Raw genomic sequence first — 20,959 nt, forward strand, 5'->3', positions numbered from 1 at the left:
CAGGAAATGGGAATGAAGGATTTCTGGGAATTCTGGACTTTTTCCTGGAGCAAAAAGAATTCTGGCGCTCTGCTTTTCCCCCCTTTCCTCAACCATGCATGCAAAGGGGCAGCAGAGGAGCTGGGTTCTTCCCCTTCCAGGATTCAGGGAACCTGAAGGAATTTTTGCATTCACGTTTTAATTCCCCATGTAAACCCCCTTTGTTTTCCTGCCTGCAATTGGACAGTCGTGTAGGAACCTCCCTCTTTACAAAACTTTCCCTGCAACCTCACTGACTTCAGCAGTGCTGAAAGGGTTATCACAAGTGAGCACAAAGTCCTAGAAAGGCAAGACGTTCAGGGATGTCACACATTCCTGGACATCCTCTGGATGAGCCAAGGGAGCATCAATACGCTTTCCAGGAAACGAATGTTCAGGCGCATTATTTTCCTTTGGCAAGTTTGTAGAGGTAGCCCTCTGCTGGATTCTGCATGTAATGCAGGGGACCTGCAATGCAAAGGGGAGAGATTTTTCTTGTAGGCGGGGTTGGAATAGATCAGTGTTGGAGAACCGATGGCACGCATGCCAGAGGCAGCACTCAGAGCCCTCTCTGTGGGCACATGCGCCATGCCCCGGAGATGGCAACCGTCTCTTTTCAACCAGCCGCCCGCTAACTCACCGAGGTCCACGTGGCCAGATGCATCCCAGCACCCATGCACTCACTGGCCTCTGTGTGCAGGGGCTGATGGTGTCAGGCAGTAGCCCCCCAGTCCCTGCCTTGCCTTGCCCTGCGACAATGGCTCCCCTGCCCTGCCTCGCCTTGCCTCACCCCACAGGATGAGCCTCCTGCCCACTGCCCCACCTGCCAGAGACCCCCTGGATTTCCCCCAACCTTGCCTGGCCCCCACAAGTGTCCCTCCCCACAAGCAACATCGAGGTGATCACGCCCACCTTGGCCACACCCACCCAGTCTGCCATGAGCACCACAGCCAGCCCACCCAGTGGGCCACGGCCACCTGGCACCCGGTGATAAATAAGTGGATTTTGGGTTGCAGTTTGGGCACTCGGTGGCGCAGCAGTTAGAGTGCAGTACTGCAGGCCACTTTAGCTGACTGTGTTCAGCAGGTCAGTGGTTCAAATCTCACCGGCTCAAGGTTGACTCAGCCTTCCATCCTTCCGGGGTAGGTAAAATGAGGACCCAGATTGTTGGGGGCAATGTAAATATATATATATATATATATATATATATATATATATATATATATATATATATATATATATATTGCTTACTGGTGTACACCGCTTAGAGAGTGCTTGCACTTAAAGCGGTATATAAGTATCATAAATAAATAAATAAAAGGTTTGCCATCACTGGAATAGACTATATGGGAATAGGAGGGAAGTTTACCAGTTATTATTCAGAGTAGAAAGCAGAAGATGCGGGAAAAAAATAACCAACTTTGAAGAAATGATCTGTTTTTGCATGTAAAAGAAAGCAGAGATGACATCACAGCAAAGAACAAAAAAAAAAGGAAACGCCCGTAAAACAGCAAGCAAACAAAAAGTTACTTTAAAAAAAAGGCATATTGCAAAGCTACAAAAGTAAAAACTAAGAGTACAGTGGTGACAGTTATAATAATAATAGTAAAGTTGGAAGGGACCTTGGAGGTCATCTAATCCAACCCCCTGCTCAGGCAGGAAACCCTACACCATTTCGGACAAATGGCTGTCCATCTCTTCTTAAAAACTTCCAGTGTTGGAGCATTTACTGCTTCTGGAGGCAAGCTGTTCCACTGATTAATTGTTCTCACTGTCAGGAAGTTTCTCCGTAGTTCTAGGTTGCTTCTCTCCTTGATTAGTTTCCACCTGTTGCTTCTTGTCCTGCCTTCAGGCGCTTTGGAGAATAGCTTGACTCCCTCTTCTTTGTGGCAGCCCCTGAGATATTGGAACACTGCTGTCATGTCCCCCCCTTGTCCTTCTCTTCGTTAAACTAGACATACCCAATTCTAGCAACCGTTCCTTATATGTTTTAGCCTCCATTCCCCTAATCATCTTTGTTGCTCTTCTCTGTACTCTTTCTAGAGTCTCAACATCTTTTTTACATCGTGGTGACCAAAACTGGATGCAGTATTCCAAGTGTGGCCTTACCAAGGCATTGAATAGTGGTATTAATACTTCATGTGATCTTGATTCTATCCCTCTGTTAATGCAGCCTAGCACTGTGTTGGCCTTTTTGGCAGCTGCAGCACACTGCTGGCTCATATTTAGGTGATTATCTACTAGGACTCTGAGGTCCCTCTCACAGTTACTACTATTGAGCATGGTGCCACCTATGCTGTACTTGTGCATTTGGTTTTTCTTGCCTAAATGTAGCTGTCGGAAGCCGATTCATTTCAGGCTATTCCTTTCATCTGTCCGTATTTCTTTTGAGTTTGGCAATTATTTTTTAAACTGCCTCTTCTGCCAATTTAATGTGATAAAATTATACTGATGATACCGAACAAACCAGTGGCTTTTATCCAGTTTGAGCAGCAACCGTGGCTGAGCGCTCTTTGAGAAAACGCTTTCAAGCCAACCCCCAACTCCAAAACCTTCAGGCTCCCAATAGCTTTCCAAACATTATTATTCATATTATTTATTTACAATATTTGTCAGATCTCTAGTTTTCCAATGTGACTAAACTGAGAGAGAATTAAGTACTGACCAGAAATTAATCCTAACAAGTGTCTGTCCCAAATATGCTCTTTCATGTGGCAACTGGTCTTTCTTGGAGGGTTTTTTTTGAAGACATTTCACTTCTCATGCAAGAAGCTTCTTCAGCTCTGACTGGTTGGTGGGAAATGGAAGGATTTGTATTCCTTGCAGTCAGCTGGTCATTTGCATTCTTTTATTGCATTCTTCAACAGTGAAGGGACACAGCAGAAAACATCCTGCAGCCAAGAAAGCTCCACACACATTTACACTATTCAGGTGGGCTCAACGACCCTCTAAAACAGGGGTGTCAAACTCAATTTCATTGAGGGCCACATCAGCATTGCGGTTGCTCTCGGAGGGCCTAATGGGTGGGTGTGGCCTAATGGGTGGGCATGGACAGAGTGGTTGTGGCCTATTGGGTGGGCATGGACAGCTCTACATCATTTGCGTCAAGGGTGCCTGTGGGGGCCTGGGCAGGAATGGAACAGATCTGAGGGTCTCTCGCAGAAGGGGGTGGGACCGAGGCAAGTGACAAGGCATGGTTCACTGCCTGCTGAAACTCCTCCACCGGAGCCCATCAAGCTGGATATGTGAAGTAGGCGAGGGTCATTTGCTGGCCACTTCCAAGCAATGGTGCATTTCTTCATTCCTCACAAAGGGTGACACCTCCCCAGCATGCACTCAGGGGGCGGGGCCGACATAGCAGGGGCTGGTTCCTCGCTGTTTCCAGATGGCCTTGTGGAGCTAAGACTCAATGCATTTCAGCATAGATGGCCACCACAAAATTGTATATTGGCTCCTGGCCGGCCTGGGCCAGGGCCAAGGCAGTGGGGGCCGTTCCCTCACTGTTTCCAGGATGGCTTCACGGGCCACATGAAACCACTTTGCGGGTCACATCCGGCCCCGGGCCTTGTATTTGACATGTCTGTTCTAAAAGAATGCAAATAACCAGCTGTCTGCAAGGAATATAAATTTTTCCATTCCCCACCATCCAGTCAGAGCTGAAGAAACTTCTTGGATGAGAAACAAAACATTTTAAAGAAAAACAAGAAAGTCCAGTTGCCTCCTGAAAAAGCACTTTTGGGACAACTATGACCTGAATGACTGAGAAACTCCACAGACATGTAACAAGTGTCCTTGACTATTTTAATGTTATTTTAAAATGTCGTTTTTGTTCTGGCTCTTGTCACACTACAGAAAGGCAGAAGCGGCCCTACTGCTGTAAAGAAAGGACTTTTGCATATGCATGTACAGGATATAGGATATCTGAATTCTATAAAATCTTCCTGAAGCAATTTCCACACTCCAAACATTTATTTGGTTCTTCCCCAGGGTGGGTTCCTGGGGCAAAAAATAAAAAAAGAAATTGTTGACTAAAAGTGTTCCTTGCAATCTGTCTTCATTCTGGTTGCCTCCAGCCTTTGATTTTTGTTCCGCACAAAAATAACTGCAAAAGGCAAATTCTCTTCTTGTTCTTCTGTGATCTTATCAGATCAGTAGAAACCTCTGGGCCACATCTTCAGAATGTCTGCCAATGTTTTTTTGAAAACTTATCCCTTCTTTCCATTTTCTCTATTTTGATTCCCCAGGACTTCCAAATCTCTCTTCTCTCATTTCACGTTTCACTATTTGCGATGTCAATCAGCTTGACTTCTTTTTTGTTCTCATTCTCCTGCATGTCTCTTACTTGGGACAAAAAGGAAAAAAAAACCTCATTAGAAATGTAAGGCTACAAACTACAAAGAGACCATAGATGAGATTCAATGCATGAGCGCACCATTTCCATGAATGGAAATAGGACACAATTCCAAATTTATCCAAAGATGGATAAAATGGCGGTTCTACTGGTTTTCGAAGCAAAACTGGACATTCCAAACATCTTCAACTCCAAACTTCTGAAAAAAAGGATTTTCTCTTATTGATATGCCACATGGTTGGAACTGTAAAATGATAAAACTTTTTTTTTAAAAAAGGAACCCATAACTGTGTGATATATGTTTTCTGGAAATCCACTCATATTCCTGCACCATGTGCAGGATATCTCAGATTTAGCTAGGCCACAGGTTGGCAACCTGCGGCTCCAGAGCCGCATGCAACTCTTTGAGCCTTCCCCTGTGGCTCCCAGCCTCCTCTGCCATTTGCAGAGAGAGACAGAGACAGAGAGAGGCAATTGCGCTTCCCTGCTTCTCTCTCTGTCTCTCTCTGTCTCTCTGTCTCTTTCTCTGTCTGTCTCTCTCTCTGTCTCTCTCTCTCTCTGTCTCTCTCTCTCTCTCTCTCTCTCTCTCTCTCTCTCTCTCTGTGTGTGTGTGTGTGTGTGTGTGTGTGTGTAAAAGAGAGTGCACTCACAGTGTTCTCCGAGGAGCTGAAAAGCTTATTGGGCGGAGTTCCTCCCTTTGCTGCGTCTCTGCAGAAAGCAGGAAGGGCAGGAGAGAGCTAGCTAGCTCGACTATGCTGACTCAGGAATTCTGGGAGTTGCATGAGTCATAAAAGGTTGCCTATCCTGAGCTTGTTGGAGAACAGCTTGAAGCCAGCTGGCCAGGTGAGCAGCAGAGAGGAGAGGGGGGGGGGAGAGAAAGAGAGAGAGAGAAAGAGAGAAAGAGAAGGAGGGAGGGAGAGAGAGAGGAAAAAGAGAGAGAGAAAGAAAGAGAGTGGGGGAAGAGGACTGGCAGACCAAGGGCAGATAGATAGAGCGGGAGGGAGACAGAGAGAGAGAGAGAGACCCTTTTGACATCTAAAATGAAAATAACACTGCATATATCCTTTTTTACCTGTGTGTGTGTGTGTATACACATACACACACACACACACACACCTATAATAAAGGTAAAAAAGGATATATGCAGTGTAATCTTCATTTTAGATATCAAAAGGCTTTTGCGGCTCTTTGTTTTGGGTTGCCTACCCCTGAGCTAGGCGCTTTGGGATGAACACCCTTCGAATGGTGTGGGAGTATGAACGGATTTCCAGGAAACATTGTAGACTACAGGAACTGTTTGCGCTTCAGTTTGATATGCAGACAACACAGACTCATCCCCAACAACCTGCGCCTGTCTTCAACAGTGAAGAGACCCAGGGCAGAAAACATCCTGCAGCCCTACTCAGGTGACCCTGAGGACAGAAGTAAACCTCCAAATGGCATCAATGACTCTCGAAATGAATGCAAATGACCAGCTGTCTGCAAGGAATATAAATCCTTCCACTCCCCACCATCTAGTCAGAGCTGAAGAAACTTCTTGGATGAGGAATGAAACGTCTTTAAAGAAAAACAAAGAAAGTCCAGTTGCCTCCTGAAAAAGCATCTTTGGGACAACCATGACCTGGATGACTGAGAATCTCCACAGACAAAAGAAACACACAATTCTGATTGTACTTTTTTGACTATACCTTTTGGACACTCACACAGTTTTTAATCAGAACTTCACAGTGAGAAAAGTACCGTACTTTCCAGCGTATAAGACGACTTTCGCAAGCATTAAAATCAACGCCGAAGTCGGGGGTCGTCTTATACGCCGAATCATCTTATACGCTAGAAATAACGGTAGTTTCCGCATATAAGACGACTTTCTAGGCATGCGACTTGCCGCTGAAGTCGGGGGGTCGTCTTATATGCTGGGTCGCCTTATACACCGGAATATACGGTAGCTTTTCAGGAAAATACATTATATATTCAGGGTCCAAGTAAATATATTCATACCTAAATGGATCCTCATATGGGATGTAAGGTTACTGCTGGTCGTGAAGCTCTTTCCACACTCCATGCATTTATAGGGCCTCTCCCCTGTGTGGATTCTTTTATGGGAGGTAAACGACCCATTTTCACGGAACCTCTTTCCACATTCCAAGCATTTATATGGCTTCTCCCCCGTGTGGATCCTTTTATGAATAGTAAGAGAAGTGTTTTCACGGAAACTTTTTCCACACTCGAGGCATTTATGCGGCTTCTCTCCTGTGTGGATTGTTTTATGGGAAGCAAAATGACTGCCCCGGCTGAAGCTTTTCCCACACTCCATGCATGTATACGGTTTCTCTCCAGTGTGGATCCTTTCATGAAGAGTGAGGGAGCCGTTATTACGGAAGCTCTTTCCACATTTCCTGCACTTGTATGGTTTCTCCCCCGTGTGGATCCTTTTATGAGAGGTAAGTTGAATCTTTTGAGTAAAGCTCTTTCCGCACTCTTTACAGTCATACGGCTTCTCCCCCGTGTGAATCCTTACGTGGGATGTGAGTTGAATATTTTGAGTGAAACTCTTCCCGCACGCCGTACATTTGTACGGTTTCTCCCCCGTGTGGATTCTTTTGTGACAGGCGAGGTTGCTGGTTGTATTGAAGCTTTTGCCACACTCGGTGCATTGGTATGGCTTCTCCCCGGTATGGATCATTTTGTGAGAAGTAAGTTGGATGTTCTGCGTAAAGCATTTCCCACATTCCGTACACTTATATGGCTTTTCCCCTGTGTGGATCCTTTTGTGGTAGGTAAGCGAACTGCTCATGCTGAAGCTCTTCCCACATTCCTTGCAGTCGTACGGTTTTTCCCCCGTGTGGATCCTCTTGTGGAAAGTGAGGGAACTGCTCTCACTGAAGGTCTTCCCACATTCCATGCATTTATATGGTCTCTCTCCTGTGTGGATTCTTTGATGGGAAGTCAGCTGAGTGCTCCACCGGAAGCTTTTCCCACACTCCATGCATGTATATGGCTTTTCCCCTGTATGGATTCTCTGGTGCGAAGTCAACTGAATATTTTGGGTAAAGCTCTTTCCGCACTCCTCACACTTATATGGTTTCTCCCCCGTGTGAATCATTCTATGGGAGTTAAGATTGACCTTCTGAGTGAAGCTCTTTCCACACTCGTCACACTGATAAGGTTTCTCCTCGGTGTGGATTTTTTTGTGGGAATTGAGATTACCACGCTGGCTGAAACTCTTTCCACATTCCATGCATTTGTACGGTTTTCCCCCCGAGTCAGTCCTTTCACTGGGAACAAGAGACGTGCTCCCGCCGAAATGCTTTCCGTTCTCTGCATTTTGATATGCTTTATTTCTCATTTTGCCTTCTCCGCATAAAGTAAGGCCAGACGTCCAACTGTAGCTTTTTTCAACCTCTTGGCATAGATCCTCTTCTTTAATGTGAATTGTGTACTGTTCATATAAATCTAAGCTCTCTTCAAATGCTTCCCCATTTTCCACTTTTAGTTTTTCTTTCTGATCTCCTTTGGGAAGAAAATCTTGAATTTCAATGGATGGGAAAGTTGAGTTCCTCTTACTCCCGTCTTTTGACAGATTTCTTTCGTTTTCCATTGTTTCCATTGGGTATGAAAACTCCTCTCTTCTCTCTTCATCCCTGAACATTTGGAAGGCTTCCTTGTTCTCTTGAACATTATTACCTTAAGAGAAAAAAGAATGAATGGAAATTGAGGCAAGGTAGAGGAAGCAAACTAATAATTCATAGCGTAGTAAAGTGTGAATTTCCTAGTGAAAATCTGCCAAGGATTCTCCACTGTTTTGAAAGGTGTCCTGCTGACCAACATTAAATACTCTGGTCAAAGCCTTACAAAAGTTGGATTTTGAATGGCAGGTCGTTATAACGGTCATATAAGAAAACTGCACAGTATAATAATAAAACACTTCTATCTTATGAGCTTCTTAAACTGTCACAACAACATCCATTTGTGCCTAAGCAGGGGGTTAGACTAGAAGACCTCCAAGGTCCCTTCCAACTGTCTATTCTATTCTATTCTATTCTATTCTATTCTATTCTATTCTATTCTATCCCATCCTATCTTCTATTCTATTCTATTCTATTCTATTCTATTCTATTCTATCCCATCCTATCTTCTATTCTATTCTATTCTATCCCATCTTCTATTCTATTCTATTCTATTCTATTCTATTCTATTCTATTCTATTCTATTCTATCCCATCCTATCTTCTATTCTATTCTATTCTATTCTATTCTATTCTATTCTATTCTATTCTATTCTATTCTATTCTATTCTATCCCATCCTATCTTCTATTCTATTCTATTCTATCCCATCTTCTATTCTATTCTATTCTATTCTATTCTATTCTATTCTATCCCATCCTATCTTCTATTCTATTCTATTCTATTCTATTCTATTCTATTCTATTCTATTCTATTCTATTCTATTCTATCCCATCCCATATTCTATTCTATTCTATTCTATCCAATCTTCTATTCTATTCTATTCTATTCTATTCTATTCTATTCTATTCTATTCTATTCTATTCTATTCCATTCCATTCCATTCTATCCCATCTTCTATTCTATTCTATTCTATTCTATTCTATTCTATTCTATTCTATTCTATTCTATTCTATCCTATCCCATCCCATATTCTATTCTATTCTATTCTATTCTAAATAAAGGAGTATACCTTTATGCAGTGGTGGGATTCAGCCAGTTCGCACCAGTTCGGAAGAACCAGTAGCTAATTTTTTGTTGCCCAGGCTCAGAACGGATTTCCAGAAGCGGCATCCACACAGAGAACCAGTTGTTCAATATCTGAATCCCACCACTGCCTTTATGCTGTTACACCTTTTACTCGATAAATTAATTTTATTTATGGAATTCTACTCACAGCTGGAATTCCATTTAAGAAAGTGAGGAATCAGGGAAAAGAAGTTTGTAACATTTATTGCCAAGGTGGAGAAGTGGGAGAACGGGAGCAAGGAGTTGTGCTAACTACATCTGATTATTATTATTATTGCTTATCTTGAAATATTTGCTATTAACTGAGAAAAGAACAAGAGGGAGGAATTTGAGGCACAGAGACAGCAGTCAGCACAGTAATAACATTTACATCTAGTATCACTAAATGGCTTTTTTCCAACTGTCAGATGACAGATCCCCTCCTTTTCTTAGCCAGGTTAAGATCATTTTGTGAACTTTTGAAAAGAGAGAAACAAGTGGCTCTATTTATTCATAAATGTTTTTTTTCTAAGCATCTGAGGACAGGATAGGGGGCCTTACCCAAAAAGGCCACATTTGTGGAGTTCTCCAGCATGACTTCTCTGTGCAGGTCTTTCTGAACAGGATCTAGCTGAGACCATTCCTCCTCAGAGAAACACACAGACACCTCTTCTAAAGAGATAAGAACCTGCAAAAAAAAAAAAAAGCTGTACCCCTATGAGCAACCAAATTTAATTTAATTTAATTTAATGTATTTATTTATTATTTATTTATTTATTTATTTATGATTAAAGGCCTGGAGACTAAAACATATGAAGAACGGTCGCAGGATTTGGGTTTGGCTAATCTAGAGAAAAGAAGGACTAGGAAGGAACACAATAGCAGTATTCCCGTATTTGTGAGGTAGCCGCAAAGAAGAGGGAGTCAACCTATTCTCCAAAGCACCTGAAGGCAGGAAAAAGGAGCAATGGATGGAAACTAATCAAGGCAGACATGTCAAACACAAGGCCCGGGGGCCGGATGCGGCCCACAAAGTGGTTTCATGTGGCCCGTGAAGCCATCCTGGAAACAGTGAGGGAACGGCCCCCGCTGCCTTGGCCCTGGCCCAGGCCGGGCGGGAGCCAATGTACAATTTTGTGGTGGCCCTCTATGCTGAAACGCATTCAGTCTTAGCTCCACAAGGCCGTCTGGAAACAGCGAGGGACTAGCCCCTGTTGCGTTGGCCCGCCCCCTGGGTGCATGCTGGGGAGGTGTCACTCTTTGTGAGGAATGAAGAAATGCACCATGCCTTGGTGCTTGCTCCGGTCCTACCCCCTTCAGCCAGAGACCCTCAGATCTGTCCAACTCCTGCCCAGGCCCCCACAGGCACCCTTGACGCGAACGATGTAGAGCTGGCCATGCCCGCCAAGTAGACCACACCCACTCCATCCACGCCCACCCAGTAGGCCGCACCCACCCTGGCCACACTCACCCACCCCACCCCCGAGGGCAACCGCGATGCTGATGCGTCCCTCAATGAAACTGAGTTTGACAACCCTGAATCAAGGAGAGAAGCTTCCTAATGGTGAGAACAATTCATCAGTGGAACAGCTTGCCTTCAGAAGTTGTGGGTGCTCCAACATCGGAGGTTTTAAGAAGAGACCGGACAGCCACCGATATAGGCTCTCCTGCTTGAGCAGGGGGCTAGACTAGAAGACCTCCAAGGTCCCTTCCAGCTTTATTCTGATTCTATGCGAATGCTCTCCTTTTGATTCAAGAATCCCGAAGCAAAGTTTTGCAGTGGGTTAAATGGACACCTTCTACGGGGCTAAAAATCTGATGTGAAAAAAAAAAACTGTCAAGAGTTCACAGCATTTGAGGGAAGCAAGATTGGTGGATGAAGCTAATTATCTAAGGCAGTGGTTCTGAACCTGTGGGACGGGACCCCATTTGGGGTCGAACGACCATTTCACGGGGGGTCGCCAAACAACGCAGTCCGCCATTTTTTCCCTCCTTTTCCTTAGCTGTGCTACTCCCTTTTACTCTATTGGCTTTTGAAAGCCAATAGAATAGACTCTCTTGAATAGAGTCTTAATTCCATTGGCTTTCAAAAGCCAATAGGAATTGTCCAGGCTGTCTCTGCCCTGCTGAGCCCGCCAAAAGTCCCATTCTGCAAACGGTGCTGCGCCAGTTGAGTAGTCCTCGACTTACAACCGGTTGAGTAGTCCTCGACTTATGACCGGTTGGGGGTCGCGGCATTAAAAAGGTTGAGAACCACTGATCTAAGGAAAGGGAGTCTTTAGATCTGTTTCAAGTCAAGCTTCAGGTTCGTACAGTCCAGATCTGGAGACCTTTACAGATAGGCCTTGACTTACAAGGTTACAGCCTGCCTGAAAAAGGGGACCTATGACCCACATTTAAAGTTCTGAGGCTCACGCCTCCACCACCACATGGTCACATGACCACGCTTTGGGCCCACAGCAACATGGCTGCATTTACTGCCATTTGCCATGTCCAGCAGTCATGTGACCATGGTTCGGGATGGTTTTTATTTATTTATTTATTTATGAGACTTATATACCGCTTTAAGTGCAAGCACTCTCTAAGCGGTGTACACCAGTAATCAATGTATATATATATATATTTACATTGCCCCCAACAATCTGGGTCCTCATTTTACCTACCCCGGAAGGATGGAAGGCTGAGTCAACCTTGAGCTGGTGAGATTTGAACCGCTGACCTGCTGAACATAGTCAGCTAAAGTGGCCTGCAGTACTGCACTCTAACTGCTGAGCCACCTCGGCTCTTTTACCAAAAACCAGCACTAACTTCAGTTTTCGACAAAACTGCATCCAGAGCAAGCAATGGGTTCACCCTTATGACCATTGCAATCCACTTAAAAACCAGACGTTTGCTCTTGTAAATGCAGTTATTCGCTTAATAGCCCCCTCCCCTCCAAATGTCATAAATTCTCTCTTTTGGGATTCTCAAATCCCTAAAGGCTTCCAATGGATTAAAATAGGCATGCTCTGCAGCACGTCTATGGAGATTCTCAGTCACCCGTCTCATGGTTGTCCGAAAGATGCTTTTTCAAAAGGCAACTGGACTTTTTTTTTTTTTCCCTAGAAGACATTTCGCTTCTCATCCAAGACGTTGGGTGAAGAACTGGGCTGAAAAAGCTTCTTAGATGAGAAGCGAAATGTCTTCAAGGAAAAAAAAAATCCAACTCCGGTCGGCTTTTGGAAAAGCACCTTTGGGACATGCTCTGCAGGGTTAAAAATCTGATGTGAAAAAAAAAAAGAGTTCACAGCATTTGACTGGTGTAACATTTGTGGATGAAGCACAATATCTGAGGAAACAGATTATCTAGATCAGTGGTTCTCAACCTTTTTAATGCCGCGACCCCCAACCGGTCGTAAGTCGAGGACTACTCAACCGGTCGTAAGTCGAGGACTACCCAACTGATGCAGCACCGTTTGCAGAATGGGACTTTTGGTGGGCTCAGCAGGGCAGAGACAGCCTGGACAATTCCTATTGGCTTTTGAAAGCCAATAGAATTAGACTCTATTCAAGAGAGTCTATTCTATTGGCTTTCAAAAGCCAATAGAATAAAAGGGAGTAGCACAGCTAAGGAAAAGGCGGAAAAAAATGGCCGACTGCGTTGTTTGGCGACCCCCGTGAAATGGTCGTTCGACCCCAAATGGGTTCGCAACCCATAGGTTGAGAAACGCTGATCTAGATCTCTTTCAGCCCGCAGCCACTCAGATCTGGAAGATATTTCATCTCTGATCTTGATGAGGTGGCACATCCCCTTTCAAGGTTGGTGCACAACCTGAAACTTGCTCAATGACCAGAAAGGACTTCGCAAACCTTCAACTGGTGTACCATTTGCCTCTTTTCCTAGACTGCAAGGCCCTTCTGTCATCCCAAAGATGCTTTTTTCATGAGGCAAGTGGACTTTCTTGTTTTTCTTTGAAGACGTTTTGCTTCTCATCCAAGAAGTTTCTCATCCAAGATAAACCTCCAGGTGGCCTCAACAACTCTCTAAAAGAATGCAAATGACCAGCCGTCTGTAAGGAGTATAAATCCTTCCCCCCCATCCAGTCAGAGCTGAAGAAGTTTCTTGGATGAGAAGCAAAACGTCTTCAAAGAAAAACAAAAAAGTCCAGTTGTCTCCTGAAAAAGCATCTTTGGGAAAGACACTTGTTAGGATTAATTTCTGGGAATGGAACGATTTATATTCTTTGCAGACAGCTTGGTCATTTGCATTCTTTTATTGCATTCTTCAACAGTAAAGGGACATAGGGCAGAAAACATCTGCAGCCAAGAAGTCTCCACACCCATTTGCACTACTTCCTGACAGTTAGAACAATTAACCAGTGGAACAACCTGCCTCCAGAAGCGGTGAATGCTCCAACACTGGAAGTTTTTAAGAAGAGACTGGACAGCCATTTGTCCGAAATGGTATAGGGTTTCCTGCCTGAGCAGGGGGTTGGACTAGATGACCTCCAAGGTCCCTTCCAACTTTACTACTACTACTACTACTACTACTACTACTACTACTACTACTACTACTATTATGGATCATCGCACAGTCAGCCAGATGTTGGATTTGGCATTTTGTCTACCTATCGAGTCCTTACCCAGGACCCTGGATAGGCAAATGTGGATGTTTGATGGTATTACAGATATCGTCACAGGATGGAAGCAGTTCCTAGTAAGGCCGCCTTTTGCAATTGACTAATAGCGAATTTGTCAATGCCAATGGTGTTTAAGTGGTGCTCCAGTTGTTTTGGGATTGCACCCAAGGAGCCTATGACTATTGGTACTACCCTTGCTTGCTTTTGCCACAGTCTTTCTATTTCTATTTGTAGGTCTTTGTACATCATCATCATCATCATCATCATCATCATTATTATTATTATTATTCGGGTGACCTTGAGGACACAGGTAAACCTCCAAATGGCCTCAACAACTCTCTAAAAGAATGCAAATGACCAGCTGTCTGCAAGGAGTATAAATCCTTCCATTCCCCCACCATCCAGTCAGAGCTGAAGAAGTTTCATGGCTGAGAAGCGAAATTTCTTCAAAGAAAAACAAGAAAGTCCAGTTGCCCTGTAAAAACCATCTTTGGGACAACTATGACCTGCATGGCTGAAAATCTCCACACACATTTAGCAATGCACATTGGGATGAACACCCTTCAGTCACTCACTCACTCATATACATACATGGGGCTGGCCTGCATTGCCACCTACACGTTTTAATTGGTTCAGAATGCAGAATTGGTTCTTGGTATGGTTCAGTTCTGCTTTATCTGGCCTTACAAGGGTAGGAAATTTGAACTGAATTGTTGTGACCTATAAAGCACTCTATAGCAAAGGACCCAGATATTTAAGAAAACACCTGTCTCCCTTTGTATCAGTCCAACTGGTTCAATCTATGAAAAGACTGCAAGTTATAATTAAACGGTGTCGTTTATTGGTCTCTCAGAAGCGCTGGTTGGCAATGGCCATTGTGTCAAACAAACTATGCTTGCACAACTTTTATGGTCCTTCTATAAATGAATCAAAGTAGCTTTTTGGATCAATTCACAGATAGGCATATCTAATAATAGTAGTAAAGTTGGAAGGGACCTTGGAGGTCATCTAGTCCAACCCCCTGCTCAGGCAGGAAACCCTACACCATTTCGGACAAACGGCTGTCCAGTCACTTCTTGTGACCCCACTCGTGCGAGCATCGCCGGGAATGTCGTAGGTGCTCACGCACCCAAATGCGCCTGCCCCTCCCACAAAATCATCCCTTCTTTCCCCCCTCCCCCCCCATTCCAGGCTACCAATCCAGAAAGGTTGCGGAACGCTGCTCTAGACCAGTGGTTCTCAACTTGTGGGTTGGGACCCCATTTGGGGTCGAACAACCATTTCACGGGGGTCGCCAAACAAAGCTGTCCGCCATTTTTTCCCCCTTTTCTTTGGCCACGCCCCTGGCACCCGGTGATGTATAAGTGGTTGGGGGTCACCACAACATGGGGAACTGTATTATGGGGACGCGGCATTAGAAAGATTGAGAACCACTGCTCTAGACAAAATGGGCAGCACGCAAATCTAGTAAATTAAAATAAAATAAATAATACCTGAGTTGGGAGTTCAACTGTTTTTTCAACTCCATCAGAAAAAGGAGAAGAACCTATGAATACCGACTTTCCATCCTCTGTGAGCAAAAGTGACACAAGCAGAATTTTAAGACACATCGTTAGTAACATAGGGAAGCAAAGGAGATCCAAAATAACGAGATGCAAACGGCTTTCTCCCCGAGGAAGCTTCTCTTACCGCAGGAGGTGTCTTGACTTTGATCTTCATGGAAGATCCTCCTGAAAGGCAACACTTGGGAAGGATCTGGACGATCCCTCCTTTCCTCGGGGTTCACAGAGATGGACTTCAACTCTGGCCTCTGGAAATGAAGGATCTGGAGAAGCAAAGAGGTGCACGTAAGAGAATGTCTATGGAGATTCGTAGTCATCCAGGTCATGGTTATCCCAAGATACTTTTTCAGGAGGCAACTGGGCTTTCTTGTTGTTTTTTTCTCCTCTGAAGACGTTTCGCTTCTCATCCAAGAAGCTTCTTCGGCTCTGACTGGATGGTGGGGAATGGAAGGATTTATACTCCTTGCAGACAGCTGGTCATTTGCATCCTTTTAGAGTCATTGAGGCCACTTGGAGGTTTATCTGTGTTGTAGACTGAAGATAAATTTATTTATTTCTTTATTTATGAGACTTATATACCGTTTTAAGTGCAAGCACTCTCTAAGCGGTGTACACCAGTAAGCAATGTGTGTATATATATATATATATATAATATAATATTATATATATATATATATATATATAATATTACATTGCCCCCAACAATCTGGGTCCTCATTTTACCTACCCCGGAAGGATGGAAGGCTGAGTCAACCTTGAGCCGGTGAGATTTGAACCGCTGACCTGCTGAACACAGTCAGCTAAAGTGGCCTGCAGTACTGCACTCTAACTGTTGTGCCACCTTGACTCTTGAATGAGCATATCATCCAGGTCATGGTTATCCCAAGATACTTTTTCAGGAGGCAACTGGACATTCTTGGTTTTTTTTTTCCTCTGAAGACGTTTCGCTTCTCATCCAAGAAGCTTCTTCAGCTCTTACTGGATGGTGGGGAATGGAAGGATTTATACTCCTTGGAGACAGCTGGTCATTTGCATCCTTTTAGAGCAGGGATGTCAAACTCGCAACGTCACGTGATGTCGCGCAATGTATCGGAGCTTTTTCGCCATTGCCGGCAATGGGGTGGGCGTGGTTCCGGTATGATGAAACCGGCCCACGGGCCGGCAGTTTGACACCCGTTTTAGAGAGCCATTCAGGCTCCTTTAGAGCAGTCGTTCTCAACCTGTGGGTCAGGACCCCATTTGGGGTCGATCGACCATTTCACGGGGGTCGCCAAACAACGCAGTCCGCCATTTTTTTCCCCCTTTTCCTTAGCTGTGCTACTCCCTTTTATTCTATTGGCTTTTGAAAGCCAATAGAATAGACTCTCTTGAATAGAGTCTAATTCTATTGGCTTTCAAAAGCCAATAGGTATTGTCCAGGCTGTCTCTGCCCTGCTGAGCCCGCCAAAAGTCCCATTCTGCAAACGGTGCTGTACCAGTTGAATAGTCCTCGACTTACGACCGGTTGAGTAGTCCTCGACTTACGACCGGTTGGGGGTCGTGGCATTAAAAAGGTTGAGAACCACTGCTTTATAGAGTCTTTGAGGCAAACGACCAGCTGTCTGTAAGGAGTATAAATCCTTCCATTCCCCACCACCCAGGCCTGTCTTCAACAGTGAACAGACCCCGGGCAGAAAACATCCTGCAGGCAAGAAGGCTCTACACACATTTGCACTACTCAGGTGTCCCTGAGGACATAGGTAAACCCCCAAGTGGCCTCAACAACTCTCTAAAAGAATGCAAACGACCTTGGTGCAAGTAAGAGAATTTACGGGAAAAAATCAAAGCAAATTCTCACTGACTACTTAGTGGAATAAGTTGCCTTGAACATCTTTCCTTAGCAAGGTCCCTGTGAGAGGGACCTCGGAGTCCTAGTAGACAATCACCTAAATATGAGCCAGCAGTGTGCTGCAGATGCCAAAAAGGCCAACACAGTGCTAGGCTGCATTAACAGAGGGATAGAATCAAGAACACGTGAAGTATTAATACCACTCTACAATGCCTTGGTAAGGCCACACTTGGAATACTGCATCCAGTTTTGGTCACCACGATGTAAAAAAGATGTTGAGACTCTAGAAAGAGTACAGAGAAGAGCAACAAAGATGATTAGGGGACTGGAGGCTAAAACATATAAGGAACGGTTGCTAGAATTGGGTATGTCTAGTTTAACGAAGAGAAGGACAAGGGGGGACATGATAGCAGTATTCCAATATCTCAGGGGCTGCCATAAAGAAGAGGGAATTAAGCTATTTTCCAAAGCACCTGAAGGCAGGACAAGAAGCAACGGGTGGAAACTAATCAAGGAGAGAAGCAACCTAGAACTAAGGAGAAACTTCCTGACAGTGAGAACAATTAATCAGTGGAACAACCTGCCTCCAGAAGCAGTGAATGCTCCAACACTGGAAATTTTTAAGAAGAGACTGGACAGCCATTTGTCCGAAATGGTGTAGGGTTTCCTGCCTGAGCAGGGGGTTGGACTAGATGACCTCCAAGGTCCCTTCCAACCTTACTACTATTACTATGCAAGAGTTAAGAAACACCTTTAAAACATTATTAAGGGAAACTGTTAAGAATCCCAACGTATGGTTATTCTTTCATATCCCGCTTTGAACTTGCCAGCTGAAGATCCCTCACCTGAACTTCTGGCTTCTCCTTCTTTTCCTCCATCTGGCTCAGGAGGAAAGCTTCAGCCAGGGCCACCGCCTGGGAACTGGTCTCTGCTCCGCACTCCCGGACCCAGCTCTCCATCTCTGAGGGCAGGATAGCCAGGAATTGCTCCAGGATCACCAGGTCCAGCATCTGACCCTTGGTGTTCTTTTCGGGTTGCAGCCACTGGCAGCAAAGCTGGTGGAGATGGCTGCACATCTTCCGAGGGCCCTGGTCCCACAAGCCGGATGGCAGCGCACCCATTTTCCCCCTGGTTGTTTCACAGAGAACGTTCTGAAGGCCTTCCACTTTCCTCCATGGAGCATCCTTCAAAGAGGGAGCGTCCATCTCCACCTGTAGTTCACATGCCTCCTTCAGAAGGTGAGAGCTTAAGTCAGCTGGCACCATCTTTCCTGGCGCAAGGTGCTCCTGGTGGGGACCTCTTGTGGAGTTCTCCCTCCCTGGGATGTCCTTCAGACGGGGAGCGTCCATCTCCGCTTGCAGCCCAGATGCCTCCTTCGCCAAGGGAGACTTGAAGTCCATGGCCACCATCTTTCCTGGCGCAAGGTGCTCCTGGTGGGGGCCTCTTGTGGAGTTCTCCCTCCCTGGGATGTCCTTCAGACGGGGAGTGTCCATCTCCGCTTGCAGCCCAGATGCCTCCTTCGCCAAGGGAGACCTGAAGTCCACGGCCACCATCTTTCCTGGCGCAAGGTGCTCCTGGTGGGGGCCTCGTGCGGAGTTCTCCCTCCCTGGGACGTCCTTCAAACAGGGAGCGTCCATCTCCACCTGTAGTCCACAGGCCTTGGTCTTCGGAAGGTGAGAGCTTAATTCAGCGGGCACCATCTTTCCTGGCACAAGATGCTCCTGGTGGGGGTTTTCCGGGGTCCTCTCTGCAGGGACCTCTGGGGGGGACCTGTGCCCCAGTCCCGCCTCCTCCAGGGAGACTTTTGGCACGGTCCCATTTGGAACCTCATCTTCATCATCATCATCATCCTCTTCCTCCTTCACCAGCATCTGCAACGGACTTGTTCGCACAGCGCTCTCCAGCTCCGCAGCCGGGCAGCTGGGCGCTCTCCTCCGCGCCAGGCGCAGCGCCTTCTCCAGCAGCGGGCGCAGCTCCTCCAGGGGCAGCTCGTCGGCTCGCTCGACCCAGCCTTCCTCCCGCAGGGCCTGGAGCAGGGCCGGCAGGCGCTGCCGCCCCGGCCGGGCGCGGTCTTCCTCCCGCGGCTCCAGCGCCCGGAGCGCCTCGCGCGGCCGCCGCTCCAGCAGCGCCTCCAGAGCAGGCGCAGCACTTCCGGACAGGTCTGCTGCCTCCGCTCCCTCCAGCTCTGCCGCCAGCCCCAGCAGGGCCGCCCGCAGCGCCGCCCCGCCGGGCTTCCTCCCGCGCCTCCGTCCCGGTGGGGCGGCCGGGCCGGCGCCCAGCGCTCGGATGCCGCGCAGGAGCGCCATCTCCAGCCGCAGCAGCCCCTGCAGCCGCTCCTGCTCGGCCTCCGACAGCGCCGCGTCGCGGGCCAGCAGCGCCTCCCGGCCTCGGCGGGCTTGGCTGAGCTGCGCGCAGAAGCGCTCCAGGTCCGGCGGCTCGTCCAGCTTCACCGCCCAGCGCCAGCGGGCCTGGACCGGCGGGGAGACGCGCGCCGCCAGCAGCGCCTCGGCTTCGGCCAGCCTGCGCTCCAGCTGCTCCGGGGAGATGCCCAGCGCCGCCTCCGCCGCCATCGCCTGGCCTGACCGCGATTCCTCCGCCCTCGCCGGCCGGCGCCTTCTCGTGTGGTCCGCCTGAAGCCCCTGTAAGCGCCCCTTTGGTGGGGTATTCCCCCCCCCCTTGAATGGCATCTGCTTGCCCCGCCCTCTCTTCCAGGCCCCTCCTCCCCAGAGGCGCGACTTCAGCCTCCCCCCCCACTCCGTGAAGGGGGGGGGAAAGGGATTCACATGTGTTCGCCTTTCAACCGAGCGCCCGCGGGCGCCGCCTGCATCTCAACCTCTTTCGTCCCCAAAGGTGCTTTTTCTTTCACGAGGCACCTGGACTTTCTTGGATGTTTTTTTTTTTCTTCTTTGAAGACGTTTCTCTTCCAGGCCAGCGACGGGACTGCCATCTGTCAGAAATGGTAGGGTCTCCTGCTTGGGCGGGGGTGGGTGGGGTTGGACTAGATGACCTCCAAGGTCCCTTCCAACTCTGTTATCTGTTATGTTATCATCCAAGAAGCTTCTTCGGTTCTGATTGGGTGATGGGGAAGAGCTTTTTTCTTTTTTGACAGAGAGAGATTGAGAGATTGAGAGAGAGAGAGATTGAGAGAGAGAGAGAGAGAGATTGAGAGAGAGATTGAGAGAGAGAGATTGAGAGAGAGATTGAGAGAGAGAGAGAGATTGAGAGAGAGATTGAGAGAGGGAGATTGAAAAAGAGAGATTGAGAGAGAGAGAGATTGAGAGAGAGAGAGAGAGAGAGATTGAGAGAGAGATTGAGAGAGAGAGATTGAGAGAGAGATTGAGAGAGAGAGAGATTGAGAGAGAGATTGAGAGAGGGAGATTGAAAAAGAGAGATTGAGAGAGAGAGAGAGATTGAGAGAGAGATTGAGAGATTAAGAGAGATTGAGAGAGAGAGAGAGAGATTGAGAGAGAGATTGAGAGAGAGAGAGAGATTGAGAGAGAGAGAGAGATTGAGAGAGAGATTGAGATTGAGAGAGAGATTGAGAGAGAGAGAGAGATTGAGAGAGAGAGAGATTGAGAGATTGAGAGAGAGATTGAGAGAGAGAGAGAGATTGAGAGAGAGATAGAGAGAGAGAGAGAGAGATTGAGAGAGAGAGAGAGAGATTGAGAGAGAGATAGAGAGAGAGAGAGAGAGAGATTGAGAGAGAGATTGAGAGAGAGAGAGAGAGAGAGATTGAGAGAGAGATTGAGAGAGAGAGATTGAGAGAGAGAGAGAGAGATTGAGAGAGAGATTGAGAGAGAGAGAGAGATTGAGAGAGAGAGAGAGATTGAGAGAGAGATTGAGAGAGAGA

The 20,959-nt window shown here is 46.5% G+C and overlaps 1 protein-coding gene across 3 annotated transcripts; it reads right to left on the reverse strand.

The window, feature by feature from the left end:
- Positions 1-304: 304 nt before the first annotated feature.
- Positions 305-19,661, reverse strand: LOC120310184 (zinc finger protein 724-like). 3 transcript variants are annotated; one of them, XM_039348312.1, is made up of 6 exons: positions 17,955-19,661; positions 15,409-15,544; positions 15,213-15,289; positions 9,662-9,788; positions 6,368-8,053; positions 305-486 (listed from the first exon to the last, which is right to left on the reverse strand). In XM_039348312.1, the coding sequence occupies exons 1-6, from the start codon at positions 19,413-19,415 to the stop codon at positions 422-424; spliced, it is 3,552 nt and encodes a 1,183-aa protein (XP_039204246.1). In that variant the 5' UTR covers positions 19,416-19,661; the 3' UTR covers positions 305-421. The 3 variants fall into 3 exon arrangements, with proteins under 3 accessions (XP_039204246.1, XP_039204245.1, XP_039204247.1); XM_039348311.1 differs by lacking the exon at positions 305-486 and adding an exon at positions 3,707-4,359; XM_039348313.1 differs by lacking the exons at positions 305-486; positions 15,213-15,289; positions 15,409-15,544 and adding an exon at positions 3,707-4,359.
- Positions 19,662-20,959: the final 1,298 nt, after the last annotated feature.

The sequence above is a fragment of the Crotalus tigris genome, unplaced genomic scaffold (genome assembly GCF_016545835.1).
Source record: "Crotalus tigris isolate CLP2741 ecotype Arizona unplaced genomic scaffold, ASM1654583v1 scf7180000018127.1262416, whole genome shotgun sequence".
NCBI classification, from domain to species: domain Eukaryota; kingdom Metazoa; phylum Chordata; class Lepidosauria; order Squamata; family Viperidae; genus Crotalus; species Crotalus tigris.